Here is a 12,192-nt window from a genome sequence, read left to right on the forward strand (position 1 = left end):
ACGGAGGGGGGGGCTTCAGGTGATCCTGATCTTTAGACAAACGGGGGGGGGGGACTTCAGGTGATCCTGATCTTTAGACAAACGAGGGGGGGGGGTCTTCAGGTGATCCTGATCTTTAGACAAACGGAGGGGGGGCTTCAGGTGATCCTGATCTTTAGACAAACGGAGGGGGGGGCTTCAGGTGATCCTGGTCTTTAGACAAACGGGTGGGGGGGCTTCAGGTGATCCTGATCTTTAGACAAACGGAGGGGGGGGCTTCAGGTGATCCTGGTCTTTAGACAAACGGGGGGGGGCTTCAGGTGATCCTGATCTTTAGACAAACGGGGGGGGGGGGGGCTTCAAGTGATCCTGATCTTTAGACAAACGAGGGGGGGGGGGCAGTGAGGGGATCCTCCTGTCAGCCAGAACGGCTCAGGTGTCAAGTCACCATCACTCAATCAGGGGTTCTCTTGCGCATGCGCGTGGGCGGATGGCTATCTCATCGGGGAGAAAACAGCGGTTCACACACAAAGCCACGCCTGCGCGGTGCGCCTCTCATTAAGTGCGGTTGCTGCATCTTTTTAGGAAGCCGCGCGCTTTCTTTCAACACCAAAGGTCGCACGGAGTCAGGGACGCGCCTGGTCACGGGAACAGAGGAGAGCGCGTTCACGAGGAGCTGCAGGACCGCGCTTCTAGTGAAGAGGAGCGAACGGCGTGCGGGATTCAAGCTCCAGGTTTCCACCGGGTCACAGGCGGCACCGATGGTTCGCGTCCGGGATCCGGTTCGCTTGTGCGACGTCACTGCAGAAAAACGGTGGACTTTTGTCCGGCAGGAACCGACAGCGCAAACTGCATGAGTGGGGAGCGGGAGCGCTCAGCATGGTCCGGGAAACCAGACACCTATGGGTGGGAAATTTACCCGAAAATGTTCGAGAGGACAAAATCATTGAGCACTTCAAGCGGTGAGTATGAGGCGCGTGCGTGTGAGCGCGCGGGCAGCATCTCTGTGTCACCGTTTGGTGAAGTCGGGATGAAGCGGGAGGTTCCCCTGCTGTCACACCTCCACGGGGATCGCGTTAGAGAGCAGAAGTCTGCTGTTTCTATGGCGCAGCGTCCCGCCAGTACGCGCTGCTTCATAACAGAGGATGAGTGCAGCCTCGAACCCTGCCTCCCACCACCATCATCATCATCATCATCATCACCATCAGCCTTCCTCTCCGTCCAGCTCCATCGGGCTGCCTCACCGCGCACCGAGCATGTCAACAAACCCCCGGAGGTGCCGCGCCGCCGCGCGCCCGCGCAGGCAGCGCTGCGGGTCAAGTGGAGGCTGATGACGGCTGTTTTTCAGACAGGACTGTGAACCACAGCTGGCTGCTGCCCCGCGTGACCCGCAGGGCGATGCGGGCTCAGATCCCACTCATCACACGCAGACCCCGCGTTGGCCCGCTGTTCAGTTAATATCATCTCTTCCGCTTGTCTGGTCCTCCAAGACGACGCACCATTTATGGACATTTCGCCCTTTGTTCTCGGACCACATGTGCGCGTGCGGCTGTCACCGCTTCTTGAGGACACATCAGCTCGGTCCGCCCTTCATGTTCTGGGAAGCAGAGTCTTCCTTAAAACGCTGCTTTTTGTTAAATACCGGACTGAAGCTGACAATTCCAACACGCAGTGAACTGTCCACAGTTGTAGCTAAAGGCAAAGCTGTGTCTGTGGCAAACATCTGTGCGGATGGCTGCTGCTTTCAGGGCCGTCGTTTTTCCTAGATGCTTCTCATTTTGACTGAAGCATAAAAACGTGTCTACACTCACGCATCTCCCATCGCGCGCGCTAATGTACATCCATATGCTCGCTTATTGACATAATCCACGATGTGCGTGACGGGGTGTTTGGGGGAGGGGTGGGCTGCTGCAGATCCGCGTGCAGGTGCATGACAGCCGGAGTCAATGAAGATGGGGGGCGGCAGAATGAGTAAGCAGTGTGAGGAGTAGCTCTAAAATGGCGTCGGGGTCTGCGCAGTGCTGGTAACTGACAAGCCAATAAATGAGGGGCTGCCCACCCCCCAGCAGAATCTGGTGTGTTCAGGGAGTCACAGAAAAGACAGCATCGCTTTTTAGCTTCAGCTGTTTCTGTCAGAAGTGGATCATCATTCCGCCTCAGTCAGGTGTAGTACCGCTGTTCTCCACCAGGCGCTCCACAAACCTGCACTCAGCTCAGAGTTCATGTTCAAAGGTGTCTGCATCCACAAGATCGAGGGTCAGGGCTGGTTGCTAGGCAACGGTCGCCATGTCCAAGAAAACGATTGCAATGGGTAGCAAGCGGAACAATTTCTCACAAGCACATTCATACACTCATTAAAGGGCCTATATGGATGGATGGATGGATGGATGCATGCATACATGTATACATGTATCTCTATCTCATTTTGAGACTAGTAGTACATAACATTGTTTATGTATTCAAAAACTACACAGTAAGAGTACACAAATCTGTGAGTAGATACTTTTGTATTAACAGATGAGGCGTTTTATTACAAATCAGAAAGCAGTGACTTTAGTATTTCATGCTCTGCTGTAAACCGTGCAATGGGGGGGGGGCATGGCATTTCTGAAGCACGGCTGGCTCCGTGAGCGGTGCTCGAGAAGCTCCTGCTACAGGAAGACACTGCTGCCATATTGGGCTCGGATCCATCGGGCGGGAACTGCTGAGGCACGCGGGACGATCCGGGCCTCAATAGACACTCCAGTGGGCCGGAGTGGTCGTCTGCCGGGGACGTGACGTGCCGCAGGGCAGGAAGCGACTTTCTGATGACAGACAGAATTTGTGCTCAGTGTATTTAAGCAGTCATGTGCAGTGACGTATTTATCAGAGGATGTTCGATTGGCCGTTCTGCATGTCAATCAAGTCCTGTTCTTCTTGGTAGGATTTTGATTCGCTGAGGGATTTTTTAGAAAAATATGTTTTATTTTTGGGTTTTTTATCTGCTGGGCTGCGATCTACCCTTTTGATGCATTTATGTATTTCTGAGTATTCCTCTAAAAACCTGCTCTCACCAGCCCCTCCAATCACATGAAAAGGGGTGTGCTGCCAGCTCCGCCCCCAGACTAAGTCACGCCCACATTCTAGATGGAGCTAATGGGGATCGGCTAAACCACGGTAGCCAAACTTTTGGCAAGCGAGCTACTTTTTAAGACGACAAGCTCCAACAGATCTACCTACCTGTGTGTGTACATATATATGTATTTAAAAATCTATACATAGTATATAGTATTTTGGCTCTAAAATACCATGTTTATGTAATAATAATTCAAAAAAGTACACAAATCATTGTGAGGAGATAGCTTTGTCGTGTGTATTGATATTATTGTTGCACATGATTAGAACAGGTGCAGCGTTTATTCTGAAAACTGAAATAAGCGATGATGGCGTTTCATGCTCTGCTGTGTGAACCGTGTAATGGGGGACATTTCTATAGGGGGTCCGGGTTAACCGTGGACCAGCGCTCGAGAACCGCATGTTTGCTACCTTAGTGGGCTCAATCCCCTGAGCGGGAACCATGGAGCCAGTAGCCGGCGCCATGGCAGGACAGCTGGGTCAGACGGGATGTGTTGGTCTTGTTAAGGGCTCGGGCAGAAAGAAACACTCTTGTGGGCCTGGGTGGTCCTCTGGCAGGGACCTGGTGCACACATGTGCAGTGACACATTTATACACACATTCATACACACACACACACAGATTTTATACACACATCATACACACACACACATATTTATATACACATTCATATGTATAGGCCCATGCACACACACACACACACGTACTGAGGACGTGTACCTGGTTTGATGGTGAACACCTGGGAGGACAGAGAAGTGGCGTTGTGGACTTGAACTGTCCAGGTGTGGAGGAACCTTTTAGGGCTGAGGTATTGGTTTGCTAAACTGCTCCCTAATAATGCTTCTGCTTTGTTTCTACCTCAGGTATGGACGGGTGGAGAGCGTCAAAGTCCTGCCTAAGCGTGGTTCTGAGGGTGGAGTTGCAGCCTTTGTGGATTTTGTGGACATCAAAAGTGCTCAGAAGGCTCATAATGCTATCAACAAGATGGGGGACAGAGACCTGCGCACTGATTACAATGAACCGGGGACAATTCCTAGTGCAGCAAGGGGGCTGGACGATAGTCTGTCTTTAGGCTCGCGTGGCCGGGATGTAACAGGGTTCACAAGGGCGGCAGGGGGGGCCGTGTATGGGGCCCCCACGTCGCTTCACAGCAGAGATGGACGCTATGAACGCAGACTTGACGGGTAAGTGGGCAACGTTTCTGTGGAGGCGAGTCGAACCATGGTTTCTGGTAAACATCTTACCTCCAAGCATCTTTCCATCATCTATTCATTTACTTATTTGGGGGTTAAAGAGGAGAAGAGTCATGCTCAGGAACGAAATCATGAGATCCCCTCAGAGGTCCTCAGATTTGGCCCCAGTTCCTGGATTCCTGCTAAAAGTAGACCTGATGTATTCTGTTAACTGAGCATGCTCACACAGTGTCTGGTATTAACATAGGAAATAGTGTAATTGTCTGTTTGGGATTACGTTTGTGAGCATAAACGTCTCCACGGGGCAAAGATTGGACATCGTAAAATTTCCAGGATTATTGGAGAAAGAGAGGGAGAGAAAGGAAGAGAGAGTGGTCCAACGGCGGTCCTGGGATTCCCCTAATCTGGAGTTACGCTCTGTTCAATGGATTAATGCCATCCATTCTTCATCATGTAACAAGAAACCAATACACATTACATTATTAATCACCTCGTCCGGATTAGTCTAATCTGGCCTTCAGTCATGGTGCACACCTGTGGAGGGGCTTACTTCTCGTCCGGGTGGAGACGTGGATAACCTGCCCAGGATATTTATTCCCAGTTCCTGGATTAACGCCAGAAACAGGAAGAATGTGTTTCACGAAACAGGCGTGGTTTGTTTCCTTGTTCTTCCCTTTTTGTTGTTGTTTTCTTTGGGATTTAGAGCATTTCTAATTGAGTGCTGGGAGATCTTTTCTGCTGATTCAGCTCAGCAGAAAGAACCTAAACAAGTGAGCAAAAAATGTTTCTACCACCTCTTTCTTTTTTACTTTACAATGACTGAGACTTTCCAACGAGAACCACATCTGGATACTACAAGTCGGACAAACCCTGGAATTGTGACCGGACAGTTCAGTGGAGTTACTCCATCCATGTTTGTGGATTACTGAGCAACTTCCTGGAATTATTACCACAGCATGGATACAATCACCAACTTTTGGTTTAGGTTTGCTGCATTTCTGGCTGACTGGGTGGACAGCAAGACCAAGATGGATGGATGAAAGGTTCTGAATGCTGCTCTCCACTGTCGGAGCATTCATCTGGATTACTGCTACAGGATGTTTCCTTCTAACCTGCACCGGGTAGAGTCGGCTCATTTTGCAGAAGGATTAACTGATGGACGTAAGGAAAGAGTAGAAGACCTTGTTTTACTGTCAGGATGGGGATCCGTGGTGTCCTTACTGAAGACAGGTTCTTGGATTTCCGTACTGGACTGCAGTGAAACCCCCACACCTTTGGATTGATACTGGAAGTTTTCCAAGCTCTTGGTTCTGGGAGAAGCCACCTTTGTTTTTCACTCTGTGAACTAAAACCAGCTGAGCGTCTAAGCTGTGGTGCCATGAAGAGAGAGGATTACACTCCCAAGCCTCACTTCTTCATTTTTCCTTCCACCACTCAACATTTTTGCCCCATTTTTGCTCACAAAGTTGTATCTCCCTAAATTGTATTTGGAGTTATAGTTACCACTCTCTCAAAAGGTTGGTATGTCCTGCCCTGTGTATTCTAGCTGTCCTCTCTAACCCCCTAGTTTGAACCCTTGTCTTCTCCATTTCCCCACTAACCACAGTAGAGCGCATAGACTGCTGTTACTGTCTGTACATGCCGACATGTCTGCTGTTCTCCCCCCAACCCCCCACTCCCGTGTTTGCTTCTGTTTACAAAGGAAACGTAGAGTTAAATTATTTAGATATTACAGCGTTGACATTTTATGTCAGCCTTGGAAAAATGTCATTTTTATTTGCAGAAATGCATCCATGTTTACAAAAGACATTAAAATCCCTCGATGTAGGACCCGTGTTTTGGTTTAGACATAGATTTTATATTGTGCCTTTTGAATATGTTATATAACATACAGGTAAGCATGAGCAGCTCACACTGGGGTCAGAATTGTACTTTGGAGCAGAAAACCAGACTTTAGCAAAAAAGAGAGGCTTGTTTGGAGTTGAGCTTAACTTTTAGTTAGTTGTTTTGCTGATTTGGTCTAATCTCTTTTGAGACTTTTGGAATATGGCAGCGGATAAAGTATAATTAATCTATTGGGATAACATGTAACTGTTTCAGAAAACACCATGAACTGATTTTGCTGACATCACATACATGTGTGTCGTCCGCTGTGATTGGTCGTTTTTGCCTTAGAGTCACATAAACCTACTCAAGCCAAATGGTATTTTTCAAGATCAATTATCAGTTTATCTCCTTTGAAAATGATTTTTAATGGGTTAGGTCGATTGATGAAGAACTGGCCTCAGACAGATCGATCTGGTTGGATCGTAGGTAGGGCTGCACGATATGAGGAAAACTCGCGATATGCGATATTGGTGATTAATATTGCGATAACGATATAATTCGCGGTATATAAACAAATATCAAAACAACCAAAAACATCATTTCCGTGTTCACTGCAACAGTATAAAAATTATACTCCAAATGACCCTCGTCGACGTAGGCGGCAAACATCAAACATAAAAGGGCTCATCTGATTGATCAACAACGTAAACGGGTCCTTCCGATTGGTTAAATGCATAAAGGGATTTGTTTCATTTGTTCAATATTTCAAGCTGCCATGAGTTTGTTTTAGCACATTTAAGGTAACCATTTATTGCGATTTTCGCCGTCTTTTGCGGTATGCATATTGCACAGCTTAATGTCGCGATAACGATAAATTTGCGGTATATTGTGCAGGCCTAATCGTAGGGATAGAAATCGATTGATCGATCAATCGTTACACCGCCATGAAAAAGGCATTCAGGAGAAATGAAACATGAAAGTGAAGCTGAAGATTGTAGCAACAACAACAACAAAGAAATAAATGACAAACAAAAAATATGTTTGTGCAAAAAAGTTTGAAAAGAACAACTGTGGACTGTCCAGTCATGGAAAGAAAGAAAATGCAGTCAGGAAGCAACATAAGGAATCCAAACATCAAAACAGCTCTTCCGTTCCACCAGTTCAGTAAAATAGACGTTCAAGACAAAGGGTTGCTGGTTCTAAAGACACCCGTCAGTTCCCGTCAACTCCATCACATCATTATCAGCTGTAGGGCTGCAATGCGAGGAAAACCCGCGGTTTGGGATATTAGTGATCAATATTGTAATGACGATGCTATTACTGAATGAATCATTTCCATTTACCGCAACAGTTTCATTTAAATACGAGTCCACATAATGTTAACTGAACTCCTAATGACCCTGGTCTACATGGGAGGAGCCCATCTAACATAAAAGGACTCCATCTGATTGGTCAAATGCATATAGATTTAGTTTTTCGTTAAATACTTCAAGCTGGCACAAGATTGTTTTAGCACATTTGAGGTAACCAATTATCACAATTATCACTGTCTTTTGCGATGTGCATGCTGCACAGCTGCACATCTATATCTTCCACTTTCGGCTTCTCCCATCAGGGGTTGCCACAGCGAACAAGTCGCATGGTAAATTTGGCAATGTTTTACGCCGGATGCCCTTCCTGACGCAACCTTCTCAAACCGGGCTTGGAACCGGCAGAGGTAGAGAAGGGAACAGGGAGCAGCCCGGAGTCGAACCCTGGTTTCACGGACGGTACGCGCCGCAAACCAGCACGAGCTAAACTGGCTCCCCTGCTGCACATCTATATATCCACATCAATATCAAGCTGCACAGCTTGATATTGCGAAAACGATAAATTTGCGATTTAATGTGCAGGTCTACTCAGCATTATCAGATGAACATTTTGAGATTTTTTGGGTAAAAAAGAAGTGTTCTTCATTTTTTTAAGCAATAAAGGATGACCACTTCTTCATCCTTTCATTCATTTAAAGATTGTTTTTCTGTGGTGGCAAAAAACCCCACAAAGTTTAAAAATGCCATTTTTTAATGTTAGCATTTTCAAAAAAATGTCAAAAGTAAAAGTAAGGATATATATCACACTTTATTGCAGATCAGACTAACTAAATCCTTCCAAAGGTAAATCTTGTGGATTTAATCACAGTTTGACAGAGTTGACGAAAATCAAGGTTTGAAAGTACTGTTCTGTCTGTCTGTGCAAAGATTTACCAACATCTGTCTGCGTGGAAGCGGACAGATGTGTCAGAAGTTCTGATCAGTTCCAGGTCACAGGTCTGGATTTAGATCACAGGTCTGGATTAAGATCACAGGTCTGGATTTAGATCACAGGTCTGGATTTAGATCACAGGTCTGGATCCAGATCAAAGGTCTGGATTTAGATCACAGGTCTGGATTTAGATCACAGGTCTGGATTTAGATCACAGGTATGGATCCAGATCACAGGTATGGATCCAGATCACAGGTCTGGATCCAGATCACAGGTCTGGATTTGGATCACAGGTCTGGATTTAGATCACAGGTCTGGATTTAGATCACAGGTATGGATCCAGATCACAGGTCTGGATTTAGATCACAGGTCTGGATTTAGATCACAGGTCTGGATCCAGATCAAAGGTCTGGATTTAGATCACAGATCTGGATTTAGATCACAGGTCTGGATTTAGATCACAGGTCTGGATTTAGATCACAGATATGGATTTAGATCAGAGGTCTGGATTTAGATCACAGGTCTGGATTTAGATCACAGGTATGGATCCAGATCACAGGTCTGGATTTAGATCACAGGTCTGGATCCAGATCACAGGTCTGGATTTAGATCACGGGTCGGATCCAGATCACAGGTCTGGATTTAGATCACAGGTATGGATCCAGATCACAGGTCTGGATTTAGATCACAGGTCTGGATCCAGATCACAGGTCTGGATTTAGATCACGGGTCGGATCCAGATCACAGGTCTGGATTTAGATCACAGGTATGGATTTAGATCACAGGTCTGGATCCAGATCACAGGTCTGGATTTAGATCACAGGTATGGATTTAGATCACAGGTCTGTATTTAGATAACAGGTCTGGATTTAGATCACAGGTCTGTATCCAGATCACAGGTCTGGATTTAGATCACAGGTCTGGATTTAGATCACAGGTCTGGATTTAGATCACAGGTCTGGATCCAGATCACAGGTCTGGATTTAGATCACAGGTCTGGATTTAGATCACAGGTATGGATTTAGATCACAGGTATGGATTTAGATCACAGGTCTGGATCCAGATCACAGGTCTGGATCCAGATCACAGGTCTGGATTTAGATCACAGGTCTGGATTTAGATCACAGGTCTGGATCCAGATCAAAGGTCTGGATTTAGATCACAGATCTGGATTTAGATCACAGATCTGGATCCAGATCAAAGGTCTGGATTTAGATCACAGATCTGGATTTAGATCACAGATCTGGATCCAGATCACAGGTCTGGATTTAGATCACAGGTCTGGATTTAGATCACAGATCTGGATCCAGATCACAGGTCTGGATTTAGATCACAGGTATGGATTTAGATCACAGGTCTGGATTTAGATCACAGGTATGGATTTAGATCACAGGTCTGGATTTAGATCACAGGTCTGGATTTAGATCACAGGTATGGATTTAGATCACAGGTCTGGATTTAGATCACAGGTATGGATTTAGATCACAGGTCTGGATCCAGATCACAGGTCTGGATTTAGATCACAGGTCTGGATCTATATCACAGGTCTGGATTTAGATCACAGGTCTGGATCCAGATCACAGGTCTGGATGTAGATCACAGGTCTGGATATAGATCACAGATCTGGATTTAGATCACAGGTCTGGATCCAGATCACAGGTCTGGATCCAGATCACAGGTCTGGATTTAGATCACAGTTATGGATTTAGATCACAGATCTGGATTTAGATCACAGGTCTGGATTTAGATCACAGGTCTGGATCCAGATCACAGGTCTGGATTTAGATCACAGGTATGGATCCAGATCACAGGTCTGGATGTAGATCACAGATCTGGATTTAGATCACAGGTCTGGATCCAGATCACAGGTCTGGATTTAGATCACAGGTCTGGATTTAGATCACAGGTCTGGATTTAGATCACAGGTCTGGATTTAGATCAAAAGTCTGGATTTAGATCACAGATCTGGATTTAGATCACAGATCTGGATCCAGATCAAAAGTCTGGATTTAGATCACAGATCTGGATTTAGATCACAGATCTGGATCCAGATCACAGGTCTGGATTTAGATCACAGGTCTGGATTTAGATCACAGATCTGGATCCAGATCACAGGTCTGGATTTAGATCACAGGTCTGGATTTAGATCACAGGTCTGGATTTAGATCACAGGTCTGGATTTAGATCACAGGTCTGGATTTAGATCACAGGTCTGGATTTAGATCACAGGTCTGGATTTAGATCACAGGTCTGGATTTAGATCACAGGTCTGGATTTAGATCACAGGTCTGGATTTAGATCACAGGTCTGGATCCAGATCACAGGTCTGGATCCAGATCACAGGTCTGGATTTAGATCACAGTTATGGATTTAGATCACAGATCTGGATTTAGATCACAGGTCTGGATTTAGATCACAGGTCTGGATCCAGATCACAGGTCTGGATTTAGATCACAGGTATGGATCCAGATCACAGGTCTGGATGTAGATCACAGATCTGGATTTAGATCACAGGTCTGGATCCAGATCACAGGTCTGGATTTAGATCACAGGTCTGGATTTAGATCACAGGTCTGGATTTAGATCACAGGTCTGGATTTAGATCAAAAGTCTGGATTTAGATCACAGATCTGGATTTAGATCACAGATCTGGATCCAGATCAAAAGTCTGGATTTAGATCACAGATCTGGATTTAGATCACAGATCTGGATCCAGATCACAGGTCTGGATTTAGATCACAGGTCTGGATTTAGATCACAGATCTGGATCCAGATCACAGGTCTGGATTAAGATCACAGGTCTGGATTTAGATCACAGGTATGGATTTAGATCACAGGTCTGGATTTAGATCACAGGTCTGGATTTAGATCACAGGTCTGGATTTAGATCACAGGTATGGATTTAGATCACAGGTCTGGATTTAGATCACAGGTCTGGATTTAGATCACAGGTCTGGATTTAGATCACAGGTCTGGATGTAGATCACAGGTCTGGATGTAGATCACAGATCTGGATTTAGATCACAGGTCTGGATCCAGATCACAGGTCTGGATTTAGATCACAGGTATGGATTTAGATCACAGGTCTGGATTTAGATCACAGGTCTGGATTTAGATCACAAGTATGGATTAAGATCACAGGTATGGATCCAGATCACAGGTCTGACACAGGTCTTATAGACTGTTGAACTCTGAGAAGTTATTTGGTGTTTAGGAACTGAAGGCCCTGATCCTAAAGATCCAAGTCTGAAATCTGGAAGTCTACACTCACGTTTTTTCAAACTTTGTTCATGAACCGACACTTTCTCAAGAATATTTATTCTTTTTTTCCCTCCATTCGTTATTTCCTGTAATCAAACCTGCCAAAAGTTTGTCAAAATTTTCCAAGTTTTTGAGTTGAGTTTGCCAAAGTTCCAGTTTCTGTAAAACTACAACAGACTTGATTATTCTGCCTCAAGTCAGGATTTCTGACAAAAACATCTTTGACATGAAATTCATCAATTCATAGAATAATGAATTATTTCATAAAATCTACCAGCAAACGTATTTTGTTTTCAGACAAATAAAAAAGAAGCAGCTGTAAAGATTTGATAAATTGATATTGTTGCTATGAATTGAAGATCGGTTTAATTAAATGAATGGATTTCTTAACGAAACCATTGTTGCCGTTTTTACATTTGCTCTTATTTCTGATTTTTTGGTTCTTTAGTGGAGATTGAGTCGGTTTTCCGTTGATCCTCCCATTAAATGGACTTTCCTCACTCCTCCATGAGTCCAGCTTCCTGATGAAGGCGTGTAGTTTGAAAACATCAGCATGTGGAGATAAGTCCTCATGAAA

At 45.3% G+C, this 12,192-nt stretch overlaps 1 protein-coding gene across 5 annotated transcripts in view; it reads left to right on the forward strand.

Moving 5' to 3' along the window:
- Positions 1-424: 424 nt before the first annotated feature.
- The window catches only part of spen (spen family transcriptional repressor), a 103,344-nt gene continuing 91,576 nt past the window's right edge, over positions 425-12,192 (forward strand). For 3 of the 5 annotated variants that reach the window (XM_078949753.1, XM_078949754.1, XM_078949755.1), the window contains exons 1-2: positions 425-941; positions 3,957-4,277. In XM_078949753.1, coding sequence (XP_078805879.1) covers positions 859-941; positions 3,957-4,277 — 404 coding nt within the window. In that variant the 5' untranslated portion in view covers positions 425-858. Of the gene's footprint in view, positions 942-2,670; positions 3,876-3,956; positions 5,804-12,192 lie in introns of those variants that run through there. The other 2 variants (XM_078949757.1, XM_078949756.1) reach the window with 2 other exon arrangements.

This window comes from Oryzias latipes, chromosome 7 (genome assembly GCF_053564925.1).
Source record: "Oryzias latipes strain Hd-rR chromosome 7, Olatipes_Hd-rR_3.1".
Classification (NCBI taxonomy): Eukaryota; Metazoa; Chordata; class Actinopteri; order Beloniformes; family Adrianichthyidae; genus Oryzias; species Oryzias latipes.